This window comes from Salmo salar, chromosome ssa15, assembly GCF_905237065.1.
Source record: "Salmo salar chromosome ssa15, Ssal_v3.1, whole genome shotgun sequence".
In the NCBI taxonomy this organism is placed as follows: Eukaryota; Metazoa; Chordata; class Actinopteri; order Salmoniformes; family Salmonidae; genus Salmo; species Salmo salar.
Window position 1 is genome coordinate 47,942,010 of NC_059456.1, and position 27,103 is coordinate 47,969,112.

The 27,103-nt window shown below is 44.8% G+C and overlaps 1 protein-coding gene and 1 pseudogene across 4 annotated transcripts; one reads left to right on the top strand and one right to left on the bottom strand.

Annotated features, from left to right (window-relative positions):
• Positions 1–1,646: 1,646 nt before the first annotated feature.
• Positions 1,647–10,394, bottom strand: LOC106571671 (breast cancer metastasis-suppressor 1-like protein-A). Of its 4 annotated transcripts, none has more exons than XM_014145005.2 (11): positions 9,921–10,394; positions 9,557–9,647; positions 9,285–9,412; positions 9,131–9,154; positions 8,865–8,944; positions 6,096–6,192; positions 5,783–5,872; positions 5,591–5,655; positions 5,462–5,501; positions 3,609–3,735; positions 1,647–3,375 (listed from the first exon to the last, which is right to left on the bottom strand). In XM_014145005.2, the coding sequence occupies exons 1-11, from the start codon at positions 10,054–10,056 to the stop codon at positions 3,258–3,260; spliced, it is 996 nt and encodes a 331-aa protein (XP_014000480.1). In that variant the 5' UTR covers positions 10,057–10,394; the 3' UTR covers positions 1,647–3,257. The 4 variants fall into 4 exon arrangements, with proteins under 4 accessions (XP_014000480.1, XP_014000479.1, XP_014000482.1 ...); XM_014145004.2 differs by having other exon boundaries at positions 5,462–5,510; XM_014145007.2 differs by lacking the exon at positions 9,131–9,154.
• Positions 10,395–10,599: 205 nt separating this feature from the next.
• On the top strand, positions 10,600–26,846 carry LOC106571670 (RNA-binding protein 25-like; annotated as a pseudogene).
• Positions 26,847–27,103: the final 257 nt, after the last annotated feature.

Here is a 27,103-nt window from a genome sequence, read left to right on the forward strand (position 1 = left end):
ACACCTCAACACCTCTGCAGTCACAGGACCTAGTATCATACAAAGCTCCAAACAACCTGGCTAATACAGCAACGCAGACCTTCTGACATGAGTGAGAGATAGGGAGAGAGAGAGAGAACATGAGAGGGGGAGAGCAAAAGACAAGAGTGAGAATCTCCTCTTGTAATGCATGTTTGAACAGATTCCGGCTCCGAGAGAAGGCTCTAGAGAAATGCGATTGTGTAGAGACAGACAGCCGGGGCCCAGTCCTGCCTGCCTTTGAGGCTGTGATGGGGATTTTCCTCTCTCACTCTCTAGTTCTCTCTCTCCCTCCATCTCTCTGTATTACCCTCTTTCTCTTGTTCTCTCTCTCTCTCTCTCTCTCTGGCAGCAGCAGACATGGCCAGCGAGCTGTGATGAAAGTGTCCCTCCACAGCAGACGCCCGCCTGCGTCCCTCCCTCCTCCCTCCCTCTCAACCATCATCAGCTGGGAAGCTTCTCTCCAGAAGGGTGCCTCAGTTACAGGGACCGCTTTCCTTTCCTCTCCAATCTAGTGCAGTGCTGCAACACCGCCATAGTGGAGCTCTACTGACACTACCTGGTCAGAAGGGAGCTCTGCAGTGAGACATTTGATTTGGTAGTACTGCACTATATACTGCATGTGCTTTTGGGAGTAAAATCACCTCCAACCACTGATACAGGGTCAGATATATTTCATACCTCTAATTGTTGTGGGTAGGATTGGGGGCAGGGTGAACTGATCCTAGATCTGTGTCTAAGGTCAACTCCTATTCAATAGGCTACTTTGTAAATTAGTGTATTAGATTGTGCTCAGCATAGGAGATAAGTAGAGAATGGAGAAGGGGATGAGTGAAACATTTAAGTGGATCCTGAATCGATCCCAATACAGTATGTTAATCTAGTGAGTGCCCCACTGGCAGACAACACTGGCTAAAAGGTTGAACAGCACAGCGGACTTAAGCCATTGTCAAACTAGCCACGCTCACTATTTTCAAATGAAGATGGTCAGGTTGCATAAACGTTGGAATTGACAGCATTGTCAGCCAGACTGGCGCTATTATGATTATACCTAGTGATTTGGCTGTGGTAATTAATGCTGCTCATTTCACAATGGACAGAGAGCAATAAAGATTGGCTTATGCTGAGCACAGCGGACTGCCAATTACACGTCAAGTTGATTTAGCTAGACATGCTGTCAACTAGGCTTGGGCGATATACTGTATACCAGGGTATTTAGACATACTGACAGTATGATTGTCAATATCGTAATTTTTTTGTTGATATAATTGGGGTTGGGGGCCCCACCGCCCCGCGGGGATACGTGCTACGTATCTGGATCAAGATCCCCATGTTGCCTAAATTGTTGTGAGCCCCAACAATTTGTATTTTTAAATAGCATATTTTGTGTGCACTTCTGGTAATATTGTATACTCCCTACAGAAACAGTATGAAAATCAAGATACTGCTCAACCCGAGCACATTATATATATTATATACATTTCTGACAGACAATATAAAAATTAATTATGATAGGCCCTAACATCCCATCCAGCATATTTTGCTTCAATCAATGGCTATAAGTCTAGTTATATTTGTATGCATACTTCATGGGACTTCAATCGTTACAAATGAAGGCAAGTGACATGTTTACTACAAAATTAAACATTTAATTTGCTGTACATGCATTGGCACTATGACAAGAGTTGTATTCATATTTCCCTCCCGCATGATATGAAAAGATAACGTAGTGTAGCGGCTGAGCATTATGACTTACTACAACCCCCCCCCCAAAAAAAAAAATTACACAAAATAACCATCCATACTTGACAAATAAAACAAGAGGACAAAAGGAATACTACTTTTCAATTCATGGCACTGTAACATTTGGCCTAATCGTATTATGACAGACCTTCTCCGTGAGCTGCAACAAAATAAAAACACAACACTGCAAATACTCCCGACATTACAGCTTGTAACATCTCTACACAATTCATAACATGTTGAGAATCTTCTCAATGCAATACTGTTGGCAGTTGATACTTTTATACAGATGTGATGCTGCTGTGAATGCAAAGCACCACATGACCACATAGAGGTTGAACCAGCAGTATGTTACTATACACACACGGTTTCCCCTCTATCCAATTATGTGCAAAAGAGTGGATGGGATTGCATGGACGGGATTGTACGACAACCAGACACTTTGACCCTTCTCAATGTCATCAGATCCCTCTGGCGTGGGTAGGGAGGAGTGCACAAGTGCGCACTACAGGAGAAAAGGTAGAGCATAGTTCGAACATAACGACGCAGGGAGTTCTTCACAGGGGAGGGAAGATGACACAGAGAAACGCAGGGGGAATCTCAATTGCGTACACCTCGTGTCGCCTCTCCCCGACGACTCCTCAACACCCGTTGGAGGATAAGGTCAGAGGGGAGGGACCTCTGGCTTTCTCCTCCAATCGGTTTTGAGGGGGAGGTGAGGCGAAAGGACGCAAGGAATACGCAATTGAGATTCTCCAAAAGTACACTACAAGAGGCAGATGGCTACTGAGTTCACAGTGAAGTTAAGACATGACACAGAATTAGGGCCAGGAGTTTTTCCTGACAATGTGTCCAACAGAGTTCTCAAGCCCTAGTCTCTAACCAGGCCTCAGAGATCTTCTGTCCCTCATCATAATCAACAAGGGTTCTGTACAGAGGGCAAACATATGACTGGCTGTGCCAGTCTGCCGGCGTAAAAGATGCGATCTCAATGTTTAGGAAATTCGAATAGTTCATTCTTAGCCTGGAAGGTACACTGCAGGTTTCCATTTATTCACCCGCTCCCAAAATAATGACCTGCTTTGACTTGATCCTAGTACTGTTCTCACAGGCTGTAGGAATTAAGGCTTCACTGCACTGAGTTGGTTCAGGACTGTAGGCATCTTGTTCAAAAAGGCACACTACAACACCACCACTACTCTCAACAGCAACTCATCCCTTCTTAGCAGCACTTGGTTCTTTCTCTTCCAGGAGGAACGACACTTGGACGCCTTTCAGATATTAGTAACATACATACATATTTAGAGAAAGCAGTAGTTAGTCACCAACCTTGCACAACCCCTACCCACCCTGACCTACAGCTCTCCAGCAGCTGGTGAAGACCGTTGACATGTTGTTTCCCCCTACGGCAATGAAAGTAAGGGACGGGATCTTGTGGCACTGAAGATCACTATTTGTTATCCAGGGAGAGAAAGTACGGCAAGCCGTGAGGGACATTAGGAGTGTTTGATGGTGTATTTCCCTTTCTGCAGCTGAGAGATGTACAACTTGGACTTGCTGCCGTCCTGCCGCTTGAACCACACCTCGTCGTGGTTAATGGTGGTTATCATGGCGCTGTGGAGGAGAGGTGGAAGAGGATTGGATTAGAAAACATAGGAACGTACATTATATACACACACACACGCCTCACCACACAGCGACAGTTGAATCTAGTCTATGAACGACAGCAGCATACGCGCGCAATTGCGTCACATGCAAACATACACGCACGCACTTTACTCAAGGACTCCAACGTAAGCGCACACACACGCCATTTAAAAACATACATTTCATATACAGACTCACACCTGGTGGGGTATTGGTCCTTCCTGTTGATGCATATGGCCTGTCCTCTGCAATACCACTGGCTGTCATAGAACAGTCTGCCCTCCTCAGACCTCGCCACATGGTGGTGTCTGTCAGCCTTGGTAGGGACTACACACACACAGAACACACACACACACACACACAGCAAAACATCTGTCATAAGGGCAGTTCAACAGTTTCAACTATTACTACATATCAATAGCTGCACTGCAGTTACACTGTACCAGTCTACATTGGGTGTAGAAAACATTAGGAAACCTGCTATTTCCATGACAGACTGACCAGGTGAATCCAGGTGAAAGCTATGATCCCTTATTGGTGTCACTTGTTAAATCCACTGTAGAGCTCCGAGACAGGATTGTGTCGGGGAACAGATCTGGGGAAGGGTACCAAAACATTTCTGCAGCATTGAAGGTCCCCAAGAACACAGTGGCCTCCATCATTCTTAAATGGAAGAAGTTTGGAAAAACCCAAGATTCTTCCTAGAGCTGGCCGCCCGGCTAAAATGAGCAATCGGGGGAGAAGGGCATTGGTCAGGGAGGTGACCAATAATCCAATTGTCACTCTGACACAGCTCCAGAGTTCATCTGTGGAGATGGGAGAACCTTCCAGAAGGACAACCATCTCTGCAGCACTCCACCAATCAGGCCTTTATGGTAGCGTGGCCAGACGGAAGCCACTAATCAGTAAAAGGCACGAGAGCCCGCTTGGAGTTTGCCAAAAGGCACCTAAAGGACTCTCAGATCATGAGAAACAAGACTCTCTGGTCTGATGATTAAACTATTTTGCCTGAATGCCAAGCGTCACATCTGGAGGAAACCTGGCACCATCCCTACAGTAAAGCATGGTGGTGGCAGCATCATGCTGTGGGATGTTTTTCAGCGGCAGGGACTGGAAGACTAGTCAGGATTGGGGAAAAGACGAAAAGAGCAAAGTACAGAGAGATCCTTGATGAAAATCTGCTCCAGAGTGCTCAGGACCTCACACTGGGGTGAAGGCTCACCTTCCAACAGGACAACGACCCTAAGAACACAGCCAAGACAACACAGGAGTGGCTTTGGGACAAGTCTCTGAATGTCCTTGAGTGGCCCAGCCAGAGCCCGGACTTGAATCCGATCTAACATCTCTGGAGAGACTGGAAAATAGCTGTGCAGCGACACTCCCCATCCAAACTGACAGAGCTTGAAAGGATCTGCAGAAAATATTGGGAGAAACTCCCCAAATACAGGTGTGCCCTAGCTTGTAGCATCATACCCAAGACTCAAGGCTGTAATCGCTGCCAAAGGTGCTTCAACAAAGTACTGAGTAAATGGTCTGAATACTTATGTAAATGTGATAATTTTTAATACATTGCAAACATTTCTAAAAACCCGTTTTTTCTTTGTCCTTATGGGGTATTGTGTGTAGATTGATGAGGGGAAAAAAAAACATTTAATCAATTTCAGAATAAGGCTGTAACATAACAAAATGTGGGAAAATGATTGGGGTCGGAATACTTTCCAAATGCACTTTATAAACCCAATAATCTATTGATAAACAAAATGTTGAACAACAATTCGTATTTTGCATGATGTGGCGTACCAATACAAGGTGAATGGAGGCGTTTTCCAGACAGAGTTTTAATTCTCGCTCGCGCAGTTTTACGACAGGACCGATTTATAACGGGAAACATGCGTATGCATGGTGTGCGCCAAGTTTATAAATCTCAATATTTTTCTTTGTGGGCAGATTTTTCAGAAATGGCGCACGCAGAAATGTAAGAGGAAAATTACGCAACGGTTATAAATGAGGCCCCTGGGCTTTACAGTGACACAATGATATGAGAGATTCTTACCGTCAACCTTGACCCTGTTTGGCCCCAACGACGCCATCGCCTGTGGTGCATACAGAACAAGATCAAAAGGTTAAATTCCAACCCTAAACAAAATCACAACAAAGGCTTACGTTTGGTTAACTCAAATACCTTTCGAATTGCTGTCCAGTCTTCAAGTATATCCAGGTCTTGCAGCATATAAACAATATATGGACGTGAGAAGGGGTTAAGAAAAACGAAAACTTCTGGCGCAGTATTGAAATGAGCCATTTTTATTACCACTGACAGTATCTCTTTGTATCAGAGGATGGATAGAGGAAGACCGGTAGAAAGAAAGGATATCGGAGACGACAACAGGCTTCTTCTTCTTGGCAGGGCAGAAGGGATCCTTCTTCTTGTTCTTCCGTGAATGTAAACCATCATTCCAAAGTTCTGGAATGCAGAGAGACAGATTTAAAAATAATAATACAAAAAAAAGAGGGCAAAGCAAACCCTGGAGAGCTACAGGCAGTGCAGGCTTTTGTTCCAGCCCAGCTTTTAAAACACCTGATTCGACTGTTCAACTTTTCCTCCGTTACTTAAGCCAGGTTTGTTATATTAGTGCAGGGCCGGAACAAAACATTCCAGATCACTAGAGGTCATGTGTGCAGAGTACCTGAGGTGATGTCGATGCTGTGTCGGTCCTCCTCCAGGCGTCTGATCTTCTCCTCTAGCTCACTCTGCACCGTGTCAAACAGCAACAGCTTCTCACTCTGGGAGGAGAAACACAGTAAACAGATGCCTACTGTAGTACCAAAGCCACGGAGAGAGTCCCTGGTCCAATACATACGAAATGCACCTTTGCTGATTGCAGAACTGCAAAGCATTCTACTTAGACAAAGGTAATATCCCAGTAGTTTTCCATGCATCCTTCATTCCTCCCTTCCTTGAGGTAGCCATATTTGTTGATCTGTATGTGACTGTACAAGTGAAGGCAAGGATTCAATCCAACAGCTTTCACCTGCCCAATCAATCAAATGTATATATAAAGCCCTTTTTATATCAGCAGATGTCACAAAGTGCTCATACAGAAACCCAGCCTAAAACAGCAAACAATGCAGGTGTAGAAGCATATGGTGGCTAGGACAAACTCCCTAGAAAAGGCAGAAACCTAGGAAGAAACCTAGAGAGAAACCAGGCTCTGAGGGGTGGCCAGTCCTCTTCTGGCTGTGCCGGGTGGAGATTGTAAGAGTACGTGGCCATTAAGGCCAGATTGTTCTTCAAGATGTTCATAGATGACCAGCAGGGTGAAATAATAATCACAGTGGTTGTACTGGTCACCAAACGTGTCAGCACCTCAGGAGTAAATATCTGTTGGCTTTTCATAGCCGAGCATTCAGAGGTCGAGACAGCATGTGCGGTAGAGAGAGAGAGTGCGAGTCAAAAACAGCAGGTCCGGGACAAGGTAGCACGTCTGGTGAAACATGTCAGGGTTCCATAGCCGCAGACAGAACAGCTGAAACTGGAGCAGCAGCACGACCAGGTGGACTGGGAACAGCCAGGAGTCATCATGCTAGGTAGTCCTAAGGCATGGTCCTAGGGCGCAGGTCCTCCAGGAAGGAGAGAGAATTAGAGGGAGCATATGTAAGTTCACACATGCAAACATAAGACAGGAGAATACACCAGATATAACAGACCCCCGGCACATAGACTATTGCAGCAGAGATACTGGAGGCTGAGACAGGGGGAGATCCCGACGATAGCCCTGGGGCCAACGAGGCAGGCTATAACCCCACCCACTTTGCCAAAGCACAGCCCCCACACCACTAGAGGGATATCAACAGACAACCAATTTACTATCCTGAGACAAGGCCGAGTATAGCCCACAAAGATCTCCTCCACCGCATAGGACCGAGGGGATGCAAGACCGGACAGAAAGATCCCGTCAGTGGCTCAACTGACTCAAGTCGAGTACAGCGCAAAAAAGCCTGACACGACATGACGCACCCCCCCAGGGACGGAGTGGAAAACCACTAGTAAGCCAGTAATTTAGCCCCCGTAATAGGGCCAGAGGCAGATAAACCCAGTGGAGAGAGGGGAGCTGGCCAGCCAGACAGCAAGAGCAGTTCATCATTGCAGTGTCTTACTGTTCACCTTCGCACCCCTGGGCCAGACTACACTCAATCATAGGACCTACTGAAGAGATGAGTCTTCAGTAAAGTATTAAAGGTTGAGACCGAGTCTGCATCTCTCACATGGATTCCATAACAATTGAGCTCTATAGGAGAAAGCCCTGCCTCCAGCTGTTTGATTAGAAATTCTAGGGACAATAAGGAGGCCTGCGTCTTGTGACCGTAGCGTACGTGTAGGTATGTATGGCAGGACCAAATCGGAGAGATAGGTAGGAGCGAGCCCATGTAATGCTTTATAGGTTAGCAGTAAAACCTTCAAATCAACCATAGCCTTTACAGGAAGCCAGTGTAGAGGCTAGCACTGAAGTAATATGATCAAATTTTGGGGTTCTAGTCAAAATTCTAGCAGCTCTATTTAGCACTAACTGAAGATAATTTAGTGCTTTATCCAGGTAGCCGGAGTAGAGCATTGCAGTAATCTAATCTAGAAGTGACAAAAGCATGGATTAGCTTTTCTGCACTATTTTGGGACAAAAAGTTTCTGATTTTTGCAATGCTATGATGGAGAGAAAAAAAATCGTCCCTTGAAATATTCTTGATATGTTCGTCAAAAGAGAGAGATCAGGGTCCAGAGTAACGCGGAAGTCCTTCACAGTTGTATTTGAGACGACTGTACAACCATCAAGATTCATTGTCAGATCAAACAGCAGATCTCTTTGTTTCTTGAGACCTAGAACTAGCATCTCTGTTTAAAAGATACAAAATTGCCAACATCCACTTCCTTATGTCTGAAACACAGGCTTCCAGGGTAGGCAATTTTGGGTCTTCACCATATTTCATAGAAATATCCAGCTGTGTTAGCCGCATAGCAGTGAAAGTTGACATTGTGTGTTCGAATGACGTCATCAAGAGGTATAATATCCAGTGAAAACAACAGTGGTCGTAAAACAGAACCATGAGGAACACCGAAACGTACAATTGATTTGTCAGAGGACAAACCACCCACAGACACGAACTGATATCTTTCCGACAGATAAGATCTAAACCAGGCAAGAACTGGTCAGTGTAGACCAATTAGGCTTTCCAATCTCTCCAAAAGAATGTGGCGATTGACAGTGTCAAAAGCGGCACTAAGGTTTAGGAGCACGAGGACAGATTCAGAGCCTTGGTCATTCAGAGCCTACAGTAATTAGACAGGGCCAGAGATAAACAATGAATGCACTTTATGCTTGACTACTGTGTTATTACTCACTGTGCCAACAATTGCCCCTTGGGGATAAATAAAGGTTTATTGTATTGAATTGCCATCAGACCTCCCAGTGTTGGCAGGCAGCCTGGATTTCACAGTCATACTTGTTCTTCACAGACTCCAGACACAGCTCTCTGTAGATCCCTGGAGAAGATACAAGACAAGGAAAACATATTTTTACCCTCAGTCGGCACCCTTCAGAAGGTTTGACATCACTGAGAACAGAGACATATATTACATTGTAACATTGTTATAACAGTACATTGCATATAAGAATAGAGACAACATATATAAACAGATGTGTGTTTCTTATATTTGGAGGTAGCCTACCCAGGGAGCTGGTGGGTAGGTCATCTGAGGAATACACAACTAAAATGTTAGAAAACCACTGATCTTCCTGACATTGACATCTGCCACAACTAAAGTTACAAAGTGGGACGTTAGTATCTAATCTAGTGTAGGCTAAAATTACATTCAAACTTACCAGCGACTTTGGTCCTGATCTGCATATTCTCCTGCAGGTTTGCCAGTGGTTCCAGATACTCTTGGGCACAGCCAGCTATCACTTCCTTCAGCTTTATATCCACCTGACTTAGCCTCTCCTTGTACAACCTAGTGACAACGAGACAGACAGCGGTGAGCAATACAGCGGCATCAGTAGTTGGTTGGCTTATACTCATGCATGTAAACATGGACCAGAAAGAAAACAATGTGGAACGTGTGCTTAAATCTGAAAAGTAGCAAACGTGTCTTTACTGTTCTTTCAAGTCACCGAATTGCTTCTCGAGGGTAGTCATCTCGTCCATGCATTCAATTCGTCTTCTCTCACAGTCCTCATCGTCCATATCTGTTGACAAAAATAAAAAATGCAGACAAATCTAATACAGTAAACAAACTAGAGGTAGCTTGATACTAACTAACGTCAGCTAGCTAGCTAGTTGGCCACGAAGCATCAACATCACTTTCTTTGGCCAGAATTAAAGAGACCATCGTAAAACTGGACCTACATTGCATTACAGCACGTTCATTTAGGAACTACAATGCATTATGCATAGCAGCCAGCTGCATTTTGCCTAGCTAGCTCTAATATTTACAGACTAGTAATGTACCTATCCCTTACCCGAGCTGTCTCCATCTTCGGATACAGAAGAGCTTACAGTGTCCTCTTCGTCTGTGCTGCTAGCGTCTTGATCGGGAAAATCAACCTCCATTTCTTCGTGGTTGCTTTCTTTCTTTTCACGGGCGTGCACCGGCATAACGTTAGATCTCTTTGAAAATTAGAGGAAATGGTTTGCGAACTGACTTAAAAAAAAAAAAATAGCAATAAAAATGACGACGGCTAACAGGATAAACAACTAGCTAGCTAAAACAACAGAGGGAACTGGAGGTTAAAAACATGGCTACCGAATCGACCAATCAGATGCTCTTTTACAAAAAAAAATCCACATTTTTGAGGAGATGGGAAACTCTATTAGAAATATACAACGCCGTTTGTACGTTGTCAATGGGCCGTGCAAGGCATTCTGGGACAAGGATCGAATGGGTGTCAATTGTGCGCTAGCTCAAAAACCCAACATTAGCATGTATGTTGTGAACAAGTAGTACAACATTACCACTCTTAACTGAGATAATTGACTTGTTCAGTGTAATACCGTGTAGCTTTGTAATCGTGACATTACGTACTTTCGAGGAAAATAGACAGACTTCAGATTTCTAGACGAAAATGCCAATCGGAACTAGGGAAACGCGGACATTTCGGACTTGCTGATTCGTTGAACGCGACACGTGTGTAACTACAACCCGTTTCCTAGTTCCGACTGGCACATGAGCGCTTGACGTTTAGTTTAGCAGTTGCGTGACGTATAATTACAACGTTTTGGTCGACAGACTGCTGGGTGGGACGTTATGCGTACTCTATTAATTTCCCAATGTGAGTCCCATCTCTTACTTTCTGTAATATCTCTGGTGCGCTGACTTTTTGCGGGGTTGATGTACAGTAGCTAGCTATCACATTTAGCCACCTAAACGGAGGTAGACAGAAGCGAAGTAGCCCGTCTTAACCGATAAACCGACTGGTTGTGGGTAAGTAAAATCTGATTCGGTAGTTTGTTTTTCACTTCATTGTCTGAGTATTATCGACGGTATTTAGCTGGCTAAGTGTAACTAACAAACTGTGAGAATGGTTTCCCCGGTACGGTAGTTAGCTGCTAGTTAGCGTAGTTACAACACACAAGCTAGCCTTGCCAGGCTTGTTGTGGAGGACAAAACCTAAAACCTCTGTTACTTAGCGAGTATAGCTAACGTTAACTAATTCGAATACGTTGTAGCTGACCTTAACGACAAATATGACAAACAAGGTGAAGTTAATGTCTTTCATAAGTAACTTAACCTGCTAACGTTACCCAGAGTCGTGGATATGACCTGACGACGTTACAGTTATCCAGTTAGCTAGCCATCTAACTAACTTAGCTAACGTTAGTTAAGTTGGTTAACGTTAGTACCAGGCCTTCTATCGACCTGTGGCGGATATTTTACAGGTGGATATCTGTCAGCTGACGTATGCAGCCACAAGTACAAAAAAGCCAGCTGAACACGTGCTGTTATCTTGTGTTGAGAGATGGACAGGGTCTAATTCGTACTATTCCATTTCTCTTATTACAGTTCTGACTGGTTTTCTTTGGTTCCATGTTTAGGTGGGTGATTTCCACAAGATGTCGTTCCCTCCTCATCTCAACCGAACCCTTTTGCCACCGGGCATCCCCCCTCCACAGTTTGCTGGTTTTCCTTCAGGTGAGTCATCAGAGACAGATCTCCCATCCTATGGGCCTGTCTGTATGTAAATTAAACAGCAACTAGATGGTTAACATGACTGATTTGTAAGGATATCTAATACTCAGTGAACTTTGTATTGAGAGAGACATTCATTTAAAATACATTTTGTATACATTAGAGGGTTCGACCGATTATGATTTTTCAACGTCGATACCGATTATTGGAGGACCAAAAAAAGCGGATACCGATTAATCAGCCTATTTTTGTGTGTGTGTAATAATGGCAATTACAACAATACTGAATGCACAATGAACACTTATTTGAACATAATATTATACATGAATCAATTTAGTCTCCAATAAATAATGAAACATGTTCAAATTGGTTTAAATAATGCAAAAACACAGTGTTGGAGAACAAAGTAAAGTGCAATATGTGCCATGTAAAAAAAGCTGAAGTTTAAGTTCCTTGCTCAGAACATCTTCGAACGCCAAGTTAACAAACAGATTACTGACCATTTTGAATCCCACAGTACCTTCTCCGCTATGCAATCTGGTTTCCGAGCTGGTCATGGGTGCACCTCAGCCACGCTCAAGGTCCTAAACGATATCATAACCGCCATCGAAATACAATACTGTGCAGCCATATTCATCGACCTGGCCAAGGCTTTTGACTCTGTCAATCACCGCATTCTTATCGGCAGACTCAACAGCCTTGGTTTCTCAAATGACTGCCTCGCCTGGTTCACCAACTACTTCTCAGACAGAATTCAGTGTGTCAAATCGGAGGACCTTTTGTCCGGACCTCTGGCAGTTTCTATGGGGGTGCCACAGGGTTCAATTCTCAGGACGACTCTTTTCTCTGTATACATCAATGATGTCGCTCTTGCTGCTGGTGAGTCTCTGATCCACCTCTACGCTGACGACACCATTCTGTATACTTCTGGCCCTTCTTTGGACCCTTTGTTAACAAACCTCCAGACGAGCTTCAATGCCATACAACTCTCCTTCCATACAACTCTCCTAAATGCATGCTCTTCAACTGATCGCTGCCCGCACCTGCCCGCCCGTCTAGCATCACAACTCTGGACGGTTCTGACTTAGAATATGTGGACAACTACAAATACCTAGGTGTCTGGTTAGACTGTAAACTCTCCTTCCAGATTCACATCAAGCATCTCCAATCTAAAATTAAATCTAGAATCGGCTTCCTATTTCGCAACAAAGCATCTTACACTCATGCTGCCAAACATACCCTTATAAAACTGACTATCCTACCGGTCCTTGACTTCGGCGATGTCATTTACAAAATAGCCTCCAACACTCTACTCAGCAAATTGGATGCAGTCTATCACAGTGCCATCCGTTTTGTCACCAAAGCCCCATATACTACCCACCACTGCGACCTGTATGCTCTCGTTGGCTGGCCCTCGCTTCATATTCGTTGCCAAACCCACTGGCTCCAGGTCATCTATAAGGTGGAGCTTTACCTAGCAATGGCTTATCTCAGCTCACTGGTCACCATAGCAGCACCCACCCGTAGCACGCGCTCCAGCAGGTATATTTCACTGGTCACCCCCAAAGCCAACTCCTCCTTTTGCCGCCTTTCCTTCCAGTTCTCCACTGCCAATGACTGGATCGAATTGCAAAAATCACTGAAGCTGGAGACTCATATCTCCCTCACCAACTTTAAGCATCAGCTGTCAGAGCAGCTTACAGATCATTGCACCTGTAAATAGCCCACCCAACTACCTCATCCCCATATTTTGTTGCTCCTTTGCACCCCAGTATCTCTACTTGCACATTCATCTTCTGCACATCTATCACTCCAGTGTTTAATTGCTAAATTGTAATTATTTTGCCACTATGGCCTATTTATTGCCTTACCTACCAATCTTAATTAATTTGCACACACTGTATATAGACTTTTCTATTGTGTTATTGACTGTACGTTTGTTTATTCCATGTGTAACTCTGTCACTTTGCTTAATCTTGGCCAGATACCAGTTGTAAATGAGAACTTGTTCTCAATTCGCCTACCTGGTTAAGTCAAGGTGAAATAAAAAAACATGAGAACATACAGTTGAAGTGGGAAGCTTACATAAACCTTAGCTAAATACATTTAAACTCAATTAAACTCAACACAATTCCTGACATTTAATCCTAGTAAAAATTCCCTGTCATTGGTCAGTTAGGATCACTACTTTATTTTAAGGATGTGAAATGTCATAATAGTAGAGAATTATTTATTTCAGCTTTCATTTATTTCATCACATTCCCAGTGGGTCAGAAGTTTACATTCACTCAATTAGTATTTGGTAGCATTGCCTTTAAATTGTTGGACTTGGGTCAAACATTTCGGGTAGCTTTCCACAAGCTTCCCACAATAAGTTGGCCCATTCCTCCTGACAGGTTTGAGTCAGGTTTGTAAGCCTCCTTGCTCGCACACGCTTTTTCAGTTCTGCCCACAAATGTTCTATGCGATTGAGGTCCGGGCTTTGTGATGGCCACTCCAATACCTTGACTTTGTTGTCCTCAAGGCTTTTTTCCACAACTTTGGAAGTATGCTTGGGGTCATTGTCAATTTCGAACACCCATTTGCAACCAAGCTTTAACTTCCTGACGGTCTTGAGCTGTTGCTTCAATATATCCACCTAATTTTCCTTCCTAATGATGCCATTTATTTTGAAGTGCACCAGTCCCTCCTGCAGCAAAGCACCCCCACAACATGATACTGCCACCCCCATGCCTCACGTTTGGGAATAGTATTCTTTGGCTTGCAAGCCTCCCCCTTTTTCCTCCAAACATAACGATGGTCATTACAGCCAAACAGTTCTATTTCTGTTTTATCAGACCATAGGACATTTCTCCAAAAAGTATGATCTTTGTCCCCATGTGTAGTTGCAAACCATAGTCTGGCTTTTTGATGGCGGTTTTGGAGCAGTGGCTTCTTCCTTGCTGAGCGGCCTTTCAGGTTATGTTCATATAGGACTCGTTTTAGTGTGGATATAGATTCTTTTTGTACCTGTTTCCTCCAGCATCTTCACAAGGCCTTTGCTGCTGTTCTGGGATTGATTTGCACTTTTCACATCAAAGTACGTTCATCTCTGGGAGACAGAACGCGTCTCCTTCCTGAGCGGTATGACGGCTGCGTGGTCCCATGGTGTTTATACTTGCGTACTATTGTTTGTACAGATGAACGTGGTACCTTCAGGCGTTTGGAAATTGCTCCCAAATATCAACCAGACTTGTGGAGGTCAACAATTGTTTTTATGAGGTCTTGGCTGAAATCTTTGGATTTTTTCCCCCGTGATGTCTAGCAAAGAGGCACTGAGTTTGAAGGTAGGCCTTGAAATACATCCACAGGTACACCTCCAATTGACTCAAATGATGTCAATTAGACTATCAGAAGCTTCTAAAGCCATGATGACATTTTCTGGAATTTTCCAAGCTGTTTAAAGGCACAGTTAACTTAGCGTATGTAAACTTCTGACCCACTGGAATTGTGACACAATTAAATAATCTGTCTGTAAACAATTGTTGACTTTCCATACCTATAGTTTGTTAACAAGACATTTGTGGAGTGGTTGAAAGATGAGGTTTAATGATTCCAACCAAGTGTATGTCTCTTCCAACTTCAACTGTATGAAAGCCGGTGGTTCCTTTTAACATGAGTCTTCAATTTTCCCAGTTAAAAAGTTTTAGGTTGTAGTTATTATAGGAGTTTTGATGTGTCGACTATTTCTCTCTCTACCATTTTGTATGTCATATACCTTTGACTATTGGATGTTCTTATAAGCACTTTAGTATTGCCAGCCTAATCTTGGGAGTTGATAGGCTTGAAGTCATAAACAGCGCTGTGCTTCAAGCGTTACTAAGAGCTGCTGGCAAACGCAGTAAAGTGCTGTTTGAATGAATTCATACGAGCCTCCTACTGCCTACCACCTCTCAGTAAGACTGCTCTATCAAATCATAGACTTAATTATAATAAAGACACAGAAATACGAGCCTTTGGTCCTTAATATGGTCAAATCCGGAAACGGTCTTTTAGAAAACAAAATGTTTATTCTTTCAGTGAAATACGGAACCGTTCTGTATTTTATCAAACAAACGGGTGGCAACCCTAAGTCTAAATATTGCTGTTACATTGCACAACCTTCAATGTTATGTCATAATTATGTAAAATTCTGGCAAATTAATTACCGTCTTTAAGAAGAAATGGTCTTCACACAGTTCCCAACGAGCCAGGCGGCCCAAACTGCTGCATATACCCTGACTCTGCTTTCACTGAACGCAAGAGAAGTGACAATTGCCTGCTAGCATGCATTTCTTTTAATTAAATATGCAGGTCTAAAAAAAATATACTTCTGTGTATTGATTTTTAGAAAGGCATTGATGTTTATGGTTAGGTAAATTTGTGCAACAATTGTGCTTTTTGTTAAATCATCACCCATTTGGCGAAGTTGAAGTAGGCTGTGATTCAATTATAAATTAACAGGCACCGCTTTGGTTAAATGCAACGCAGGACAAGCTCATTAACCTAGTAATATCATCAACCATGTGTAGTTAGCTAGTGATTATGTGAAGATTATATATATTTTTTTTATAAGATAAGTTTAATGCTAGTTAGCAACTTACCTTGGTTCCTTGCAGCCACAAGGTCCTTTTGATGCTCTCCTCACGTAACAGGTGGTCAGCCTGCCACTCGGTCTCCTCGTGGATTGCAATGTAATCGGCGTCCAAAAAGGCCCATTACCGATTTTTGTTATGAAAACTTGAAATCAGCCCTAATTAATCGGCCATGCCGATTTAAACGGTCGACCTCTAGTATACATTATTGCGTTGTCTCTATTCCAGGTACCCCAATGATACCAGTCCACATGGGTATTATGACCCAAACCCCGCGGTCTTGGTGCCCACCTCCATGCCTGCGGCACCCAGGAAGGAGGCCGCCCTGGTGAAGGCCAAGGAGACGGACGAGAACAGTGGCCCCACCACTACTGTGTTTGTAGGGAACATCTCAGAGAAAGCCTCGGACATGCTGATTCGACAGCTGCTGGCGGTGAGGAAGGGGAACTTGAATGCAGATGCTTTGGAAAAAGACATTAAACTTTATTTAGGCTGTAGACAGTGTCTTTTAGTCACAAGTCGTGCTAGTGGAATAGACAATTGAAACCACCTTTCTGAACCAGGATAGTTTTGCTTCTGTTTTTTTTGCATGTGACGGTGCAGTTTGCCTTCTTTAGGTTTGATTTATAAAAGCTGTTTCCCTTTTGGCCAACAATGTTTCCCCTGATACTCTGATGAAAAGCAATGTCCTTTAGTAGGTCCCTGTAGTAAAGCAAGCAATTATTCACTCTTCAGAAATGTGGCCTGGTCCTAAGCTGGAAGAGAGTCCAAGGAGCCTCTGGAAAACTTCAAGGTAAAAACAGAACAGGTACAACACTTCTAAAGTACTCTACCACCATGTAAGTCCAATGTCACCCTCACCAAGGCGTGCTTTGCCAATGTGAAGCAACTACTATTTAGTGGGGGAAAAATGTGCAGGCTCCTGTTCAGTAGGTATTAATCAGAAGAAAGCAGACTAAAAAAGGTTGTAACTACATGGACTTGTCTGATAAGAAACACTCGTTTAAATTTTCCATTCCATGCCCTAATGAACACGACCCTGCTGAAGCTATTCCTGGTTGCGACTCCGATGGCTGTGTCTTGCTATAAACCCTCAGTCCCCATCCTTCCTTCTTCTCTATTCTCTCCAGCTTTTGGGTTCTGTGAGTACAAGGAGCCTGAGTCAACGCTACGGGCCCTGCGGCTGCTCCACGAGCTGCAGATCGGGGTGAAAAAGCTGCTGGTGAAAGTGGACGCCAAGACCAAGGCCCAGCTGGATGAGTTCAAGGCCAAGAAGAAGAGCAGCACCAACGGCAATGGGGTGGGTAATGTAGTTGGGAAGGGGGACACTCCGAGCTGGAGGGATGGGAGAGGCGAATGTCACATTACCATGTAGGTTATGGGCTAGTTTCTAGGACAGATATTAGTCAAGGACTAGGCTTAATCTATTTCAATGGAATCTCTATTGAATTAGCTTTTTAGTCCTGGACTGGGCTTAATCTGTGTTTGGGAAACTGGTCCTAAATGTTGAATGAAATTAAAACCTTCAGCCTCCTGCCAGTATGCCGGTCTGAGTGACATCCAGTGGAGACTATGATAGACCAAACTCTCGGAGGCAGGGTTGGCTAAACGAATGGGAATCTCTGGCGAAAGGCCTGAAACAAAATGGCTCCTTATATTTCAAATAATTGTTTTAAACAAGTGAGGCTGATGATGAGTTGACTTGAATGTAATACTAACCCGCCTGTCTCTCTCGCGGTCTCTGTTTTTCTTTCTGCTTGAAGGCAAAGGCAGAGGGTGGAAAAGAGGAGGAGGCAGAGGAAGAGGAGGAGGAGGTGATCGACGAGGACACCAAGAGGCGGGATCAGGTCGTCAAGGGCGCCATCGACGGTCTGATCCGCGAGTATGCCAGCGAGCTCAATGCTGCCTCGAATGAAGAGTCCCCCCACCGCAGGAAGAAAAAAGAGAAGAAAGAAGAGGTACGTAGGGCTACTTTCTCTCTTATCTCACTTTGATTTACCTGGTACGCGTTGGTTGGGGGTTGTGATATTGTATTTGGGCACATTATATACAGTCATGACCGAAATTATTGGCACCCTTGATAAAGATGAGCAGAAGAAAAGGCAGGATAACGCCTCCCGTGTGGTGCGGTGGTCTAAGGCACTGTACTGCCTGCGCTAGCTGTGCCACTAAAGATCCTGGTTTGAGTCCATGCTCTGTCGCTGCTGGGTCGTGACCCGGGAGACCCATGGGGCGGCGCACAATTGGCCCAGCGTTGTCAGGGGAGGGTTTGGCCGGCAGGGGATGTTCTTGTCCCATAACGCTCTAGCGACTCGTGGGTCGGGCACAATGCACGCTGACACGATCGCCAGGTGTATGCTTCTGGGTTGGATGTGCATTGTGTCAAGAAGCAGTGCGGCTTGGCTGGGTCGTGTTTCGGAGGATGCACGGCTCTCGACCTTCACCTCTCCCGAGTCCATACGGGAGTTGCAGCGATGGGACAAAACTATAACTACCAATATGGATATCCCGAAAAAGGGAAAATAAAATAAAGACTGAATAAAATGGTATGTTAAAAAAAAGGGGAAATTATTTTATATTAATTCAATTGCCTACATTGTATTTGTTGGTATACGAAAGTCTGGATAGGGATTAAGTCTAGTCCTGAGGAGTATCCTACGTACCTGGTGAGATAACGTTGGTCAACTCGGGATAACCGGTCATTCGAAAGTGTCTCTCCTTTTAGCCAGGTCCATTTCTATGGCAAGGAATCCTTCAGCACTAACCTGGTCCGGTGCAGGCTAACTCCATTTAACCTAAATAAAATGACTGTGCAATGACTTGAGGACCAATCCCCTTAATTTGAGGAAGACTGCAGATTCAACATTTTGTATTAAATCATTTTTGTTGTTGTTGTGTAAGTCTGGTTGACAGAATGACCCTGAACACTGTCCCTTCTTCCTGCCTCCCATCGTCCCTTAGGAGGATATCAACGCAATTGGTGGATTGGAGGATGACAAGAGAGACCTGATTTCTAGAGAGATCAGTAAATTCCGCGACACCCACAAGGTATATTACCTTACTCATCTTTCTCACTCACATTGCAGGTTTTTGGAAAAGAAGCTACACACGCTAGTAGTGCACTCCTTTTGGGTTTTCACACTTACTGCTAGTGGACATTTTGTGCCAGGACCTGTTTTATATAGTCTAAATCAGGGATGGGCAACTCTGCTGGGGGTGGGTGTCCACACAATCTGAACTCATCATGAGGGGCTGCAGTTGCTCGCGGGTCTGCGTACCCACATCCACACCCCCCCCACACACACACACACACTGCAAGCAAAACATTTTGGTGGCCCCCCTTTTGACAGTGGAGATACATTTTTGTAATTTTTTGTGTGTGCAATTCTACTCACTTTGCCATGCAGTTGGAGAAAGGTTTGCAGTTTTTTAAAATTTGTTTTCTGACTGAGACTGACTAACAAAATCAATGGTGGGCCCCCTGCCTGTAATTCACCATGATAACAAGTTTAGATAGCTGGTCGCTAAACTAACTAGGCAATCCTTACACCTTTTAGCTGACATGGGCAAATTGACTATCAGTGACTGACAAAACAAGAGTAAAACTGCATATGTACAACCAAATTTTGAAATTCAAAAGGCCCATGGGCCACCAGTTGCCCATCCCTGGTCTAAATTTAGGATGGGAGAATAGTTGAATTTTTATGTGAAAATATTGCATACCTTGCTCAAATCTCAGTGTGAAATATCTGGATTTGTAGTATTGTCACCGTTTTCAAACCTAATTTGACTCGTGTCGGCGGGACATTTGATTTTGTATATATTAGGGTATTTAGGTGTGACAGTATAGCTGGCTAGATCCATAACTCATTCATCACACACAAACAAAATGCATGGCGACGATGTAAAGTTACCTTAAAGCTAATCTATTCATTAAACCCCGCCATTATGATAGAGATCATATGGTGACTAAAGCAAGATGAATCTCAGAGCTTTGGAAAAAGTTGTCGAGGATAGCATGTAAGTATGAGCTTTCCTTTATTTTGTACATATACTGGGCGTTCCCCCTTGAGGATTCACATAGGGGCAACTGCACAGGCACTCTGGCATACAGTGGTGGCTGAGGTTGTGGAACTTAATGAGAACCTCTCAACACACAGCCCACCTTTTCCATTAGACACATGTCAACAGAATGTTGGTCTTGCTTTTAGACCAGTTATTTGCCATATGTGGAGAGAACCATGCCGATTTTTGATTTCCATCTATTTATCATGTCTGCAAGCCAGAGAGGCCAGTGAACCTGTGTGAGTCCTCTTTAAATGATGATCATTCTACATAATGTGTGTGTAAAAGTCAAGTCACTGAGACTCGGTCAATAACCACTGCAGTGATTTGGGCTGTAGATTGTACTGTTATAGCAGGGGGGGGGGCGCCCCTCCACAGCACTCTGCGTTCTGAAGACTAGCCAGGTGAGTTCCAACCCAGCCTGTGGATAAGTGTGTGTGTTAGAGAAAAGTCCCATCTCGTCCTGTGTCCAATTGTCAGTCCCTCTATTTCTGTCTTCTTTGATTCTCTTTCCCTCTTGTCACTAGCTCTTTCTCCCTTTCTTCTCTGAACTTGTCTGTCCCCTTTTCTTCCTTATTTCTAAATGCCGTTCACCCCCTTCATATCCATTTTCATGCGGCCATTATTTGTGGTGTTCATAATCTACGGCAGTAGACTTGCGGCAAAGGAGGTACTAGTTATACGTAATGAGATCCTTTCTCAAGCTCAAATGGTAAGGCCTATGCTTGATATAGAAGGGAAACGTCATGTACCCTATGGCCTACCTGCAGTTGCTCTATGCCCAAGCTGTCACCAATGGAGCGCAGAGCAAGGTAAGTTCAAGTAGGAAGACTTAACCAATCAGACCCCTTCCACCCATGCCCATAGTACCTGTGTGCTCTCTTCTCTATTTCCCCCATCTCTCCTTTTCTGCCTGTTGTTTTCCTTGCTTCTCATCTTAAGTCTTAAGCTGCACTAGACCCGTGGCTCTGTAGTCTGGGTCAGTCCAGAAGGACAACCATCTGTTGTTTGTTATGGACTGCTTTTAGCGGTCTGACCCTGTGGGAAAGGCCCATAGGTAACCTGTGGTCTCACTGTATTTCACAAAAACCCCAACCTCGGGGTATTCAGAATGCATGTTTGTAAATCTGTAAATCAGTTGCGTACACGGGGAGCCATGGGTGTAGTGCTAGGAGGGAGTTGTCTCTTAGCGTGTGTCTGGGAAATGGAGTCACAGGAGAACTACAGAAGACCGAAGCAGGGGTAAGAGCCTCTACGATTTAATTTACCTGTCCAGAAAATGTCAAAATAACTAAAAATAAGATGTACCAGGATGTTTCACGGCTTTCTGTTTTTACCAATGTACCCCATAGAAGTTAACGGTTGTTTTTGATGATTTGCTTGAGGGAAAGTGAATTCCCCCCCCCCTGTGTATCGTTTGACCTGCTTTTCCTTCCAGGCCTAACTTTTATAGGCTTGTAGGGGCAGCGACGGGCTGAAATCCGTAGTTCAACACCTGTAAGTCACCAACAACTAGTTTCACAAAAGGATTGACGCCTTTTTTTGTTTTGTTGTTTCTCTTGTAATGAGGACACTGACTTGGGAGAGAAAAAGCGTTGTCTATCAAGCAGCTCCTTTTTCTCGTTTTGAATGCCTGTGACCTTTGACGTGGCCAACAAGATGTCGTCTTTGACCTCAAAGTGGTTTCCAGTGTCTTTTTAGTTAACTTGTAAGTCACCCTGCTTGTGCTAAACAATCATTGTACTATATTGATACTGCGGTCTGCAACTGGTGGCCCGCAGGCCAAATCCGTCCTGCAAGCCTAATTTGTTTTATTTAATTTTGAACATTTTATTTGGTCCCCAAGGTTCTCAGTAAAAAAAACAAAATCATGCTATACATGGACAAAGGAGTGCCGTGTCTCATGACAGCTTGTTGTTATTTTCCCATAGAAACTCTTAGCCTTGCTAAGGAGTGGCTGTTGTGCAAAAACGTCAGCCTCTATCTAACTCAACTACTTCATCCTTAGATAACAGGAATCTGCATTGTTACAGTAGTCCCCTCTGCCCCCAGAGCCTGGAAGCCACTTCTAGATCCACTTCTGTGCACTTATAGAGAAGCGTGTGACCCAGCCTCACTGTGCTCCTGTTCTGTTGCATGGCTGTCCTCCCCGGAGCCTCCAACTTATCAACCTCCTCTGTTCTCTTTGCAGAAACTGGAGGAGGAGAAGGACAAGAAAGAGAAGGAGCGTGCAGAGTTTGATCGCGAGCGACGGGAGAGGGACAAGGAGAGGGAACGTGAAAGGGAGCGCCGGGACCGCGAGCGGGAGAAGGAGCGCGAGAAGGAGAGGGAGCGGGAGAGGGAGCGGGAGCGTGAGCGCGAGAGAGACCGCGAACGGGACAGAGGTGACCGAGACCGCGAACGGGATCGCAACCGGACGAAAGAGCGAGAGTGGGAAAGGGAGAGGAGCCGCGACAGGAGCAAGGACCGCAGCCACTCCAGGTGTGTTTTTAAATAACGCAATGAATTGTGAAGGAAGGAAGGAATGATTGGGAGGTAACTAGGTTGATATGTTGTAGAGAGGTGAGTCGCGACAGAGACAAGGACAAGAAGCGTGACCAGGAGGATGAGGAGGAGGTCTACGAGCGGAGAAGGCTGGAGAGGAAACTCCGAGACAAGGAGGCAGCCTATCAAGAGGTAGCTTACAGTTGCGTGAGAATCATGTATGTGTTGGCTGTGAAATGTTGCTTAATTTCTGTCTCGTGTCTGTCTGAAGCGTCTGAAAAACTGGGAGATCCGCGAGAGGAAGAAGGCTCGAGACTACTCCAAGGAGTCTGAGCGGGAGGAAGAGCGCAGGAGAGAGATGGTAGGAAGAAATACAAACCCCGTTCTCACCCTCGCGTGGCATTCCTGGGTCGTGTTGAGCAGGGAGAAAACCTTTTGAAACAAGGGGAGGGACTACCTGAACTTGTCCAATGGGAATGCTGATTTTCATTGTCCGTTGTGAAAGGTTTTGCTACGCTGTGCCCCAATACTGAACAGGACTCGGGTTTACCACTGATCTGGGTGTGAAATGTCCTTTTGGTTTGAAGGGTCCTAGACATAATTGGTATGTGTTTCCATTCATCATTGTGTCCTACAGACTAAAGAAAGCAAACGGCTGAAGGAGTTCCTGGAGGACTATGATGACGACAGAGATGACCCTAAGTACTACAGGTGACTACCAGCACATTTTTTTTTCATTTATGATGCTGATCCGCTAGGTTTACATACTAGAGAAGATAAATCAGAATGGAAGATATAATTGAGACCATTTTAATGTCGATAATGTAAACTGTCAAGATGATGACGGTCTGAAACGATAACATATGTTTTTGGCTTCGACATTTGGGAAGAGAAACCCACCCCCCAAAAAAAAAAAAACTCTAAGACATTTGTTGATGAGTGTCAGGGCCATTGTTATAAAAGATGTTGTTCCGTGTGTGACCCCTAGGGGCAGCGCACTGCAGAAGCGTCTGAGAGACCGGGAGAAGGAGACTGAGGTGGATGAGCGCGACAGGAAGAGAGAGAAGGAAGAGCTGGAGGAGATCAGACAAAGGCTGCTGGCCGAGGGACACCCAGACCCCGAAGCCGAGATACGCAGGGTGAGAGAGAGAGAGGGAGTGTGTGTGTGACTATCTGTCTGACTGTGTTTATGCCTGAAGGTCATTTTGTCCTCGGATCCCTTTGTCTATATGTCTGCATTGTAAGAGGGTCTCTATCCATCTGGCTATCTTGGCTACACAATAACGTTAGGTGAGTGTATCCACTTTTCTGACTGTGTAAGCCCCTTGTCTCACACTGCTTCTCTTTACCGATTGGTCCAGATGGAAGAAGAGGCGGAGCGTCTGCGCCAGCCTCCGGTGAAGCCAGAGCCCGACCCTGAGGAGGAGCGGGTACACAAGGCCCCACGGGTGGACCGGGATCGCCGAGGAGACAGGGATCGAGACCGAGGTGATCGGGAGAGAGGGAGAGGTGATCGAGAACGAGGTGATCGGGAGAGAGGGAGGGGGGAAAGAGACCGGGAGAGAGGGGAGAGGGACAGAGGGGACCACCATGTACCCCACCATCACCACCCCCACTCTGATGATGATGTGGAAGAGGGGGAGGAGGAGTTTGATGACGATGACCAATCGGGGTCCAAGCCCTGCCTGAAGCCCACGCTGCGGCCAATCACGGCGGCTCCCTCTGTTTCGTCGGCCAGCGGGGGCGCCACCCCCAACACGCCTTGTGGCGGGGATGAGTCGCCCTGCGGCATCATCATCCCCCACGAGAACTCGCCCCCTCACGAGACCCCGCCCCAGGAGGAGTTCCGCCCCAAGATCGGCCTCAGTCTCAAACTGGGTGAGTTCGGTCGGTGGGACAAGCTAGGTCTAGAATCATCTGGACATAATGACAACTATAGTGCTAACTAACTAATGATCTGTTGTGTAGATCCAATTAAGCTCCTCAATCACTAATGAAGGGGAAAGATCAGGATAATGAAATAAGACTGCCTATCTTTACCATTCATTTTTAGATTGAGGCATATAGCTGTATCTGCACTGATGTCTTGGGCTGTGGCCTGAAAAACTGTAATATGAGAGCGATGTCACAAACTGCTTTAAAATATCAATTAAATGGAACTGTCCTGTTTCAGACATACTTTAAGCCTTTCTTCATGGAGTATGTCTAAATATCTCTCTAGGAGCCACTAGCAGCCCCAGCCAGCCCAACGTGGCCATCAAACGCAAGAAGCTCACTGTGGACAGCGTCTTTAACAAATTCGACGACGAGGAGGCAGACGAGGCTCCCCGCAAGCGCAAGCTGGTGCCACTGGACTACGGCGATGACGACAAGAACCTCCAGAGTGTGGTAGACGGCGCCTCGGGCCTGGCGGCCATCAAGGGCGCCAACACAGAGGAGAAGCGCAAGCACATCAAGAGCCTGATTGAGAAGATCCCCACGGGCAAGACAGAGCTGTTCTCCTACCCGCTGGACTGGTCTGCCGTGGACTCGGTGAGGATAGGATGTGGCAGTACCCTGCTTTCCAGTCTGTTTCTGCTCTCTTGCCAACTAATTTTGTGTTACCAAGAGTGCGGAAACCAGACTAGTGGTGGACAAACCAGAGGAAATATGACATACAGATAACGCTGGTTGGTTTTGATAATTCAACGACTAGAAGCTCTAGTCCAAGGGAATTGCTGATGTAGCCCTTCTTTGTCAAAGTAGAAAATGTGTTTCCCTACAAAACTGGTACAGAACTATATGAATAATATCTGGTGCAGTGACTAAAGTACTTCTGACTGTCCTCCCCAGACTCTGATGGATCGACGCATACGCCCCTGGATCAACAAAAAGATCATCGAGTACATTGGAGAAGAGGAGGCTACACTAGTCGATTTTGTCTGCTCAAAGGTGTGTAAACGTGATTGACGCAATTTACTGGGGAGCTGGGTGTTTTTGCAATACGAGTTTCATTCTGATTCCTTAATTTTTACCTCCCCCAGGTGATGGCTCATGGTACACCACAGGGTATCTTGGATGATGTTGCCATGGTGAGTATCCCAAGAAATATACTGGGAAACACTCAGTTGTCTGTCCAGCTAAGACTGTTTTGATCAGATTGAGTTTAGATCGAAGTATTAAACAGGCCTTAAGGGCCTTGGTGAACTGCTTTTGGTCTCCTGATTTAAAGAAAAGTTAAAGTACCATTTCATTCATCTCACTGCAATGCGGTTTCTCTACACCAAGGTTTTGGATGAAGAAGCAGAGGTCTTCATTGTTAAGATGTGGAGGTTGCTGATCTACGAAACGGAAGCCAAGAAGATTGGGCTGGTGAAATAAGAAACCCAAGAAGGCACTGAACGAATCCAACTTTTTCTAATAGAGTAATCTGACTTTAGCGTTGTCAGTCACCAAAAAGACTTCTCAATTTGAGCAGCCTAAAATCAAAGAATGGGCTCAACCTAATAATACCAACAGCATTCACACGTTGAGCTCCCGTTTTCTCATTCTTCCAATAGACTCTGGTACATGTCATGTTACTCTACTACAGCTGCTGACTTTGTATTGGTGTATGTGTGTGTGTGTGTGACTGACGAAGTGCTTATTGAAGATGCATGAAAGCAACCACTTGGACAATGGCCCTACTACAGTCTCTTGGCTCGAGTTGGATGTTCTGAGGGTGACAGTGGAGGTAGCGGATAAGGGGTTGAAGAGAATAGCTACTAAGCTGTGGAAAGACGTTGACTGGAAAGCATCTCGCCGTTCTGTTTCTCTATAGTTTTGTGACGTTAGTACTCGGAACCATTCACAACTTCTCTATCATAAGTTATTGGACAGCCGTTTATGCGAAGGGTAGACCTTTTAAGGAGATTTTTTTGTATTACAATACTTTCTATAAATTCTGCTATTTAAGGAGGATAGGCCAGCTATTGAACATTTGACTTGTGGTTGGTTGGTCTCGTAACACAGGCAACAGCACCACCTGGAAAGGATACTGATTTGTGTAAACATTGTTTCCATTTTCTTTTTGTACCAGTGGAAATTTTGTTTTCAATAAAGCTTTTTTTTTTTTTTTTAATACTTGGGTTTTGTCAATAGAAATGTGATGTGGCCCAGTGAGTCTTTCATACACCTGTTATTTACTAGGAATGTCGTAGTATAAAAAGCCACTGTACCATGGAACAAGCACTTTAGGATAGCTACTAATTTAACAGACGCTCTTATCCAGAGTGACTTACAGTAGTGAATGCATACATTTCATTTTTATTGTACTGGCCCCCCGTGGGAATCGAACCCACAACCCCTGGCATTGCACACACCATGCTCTACCAAC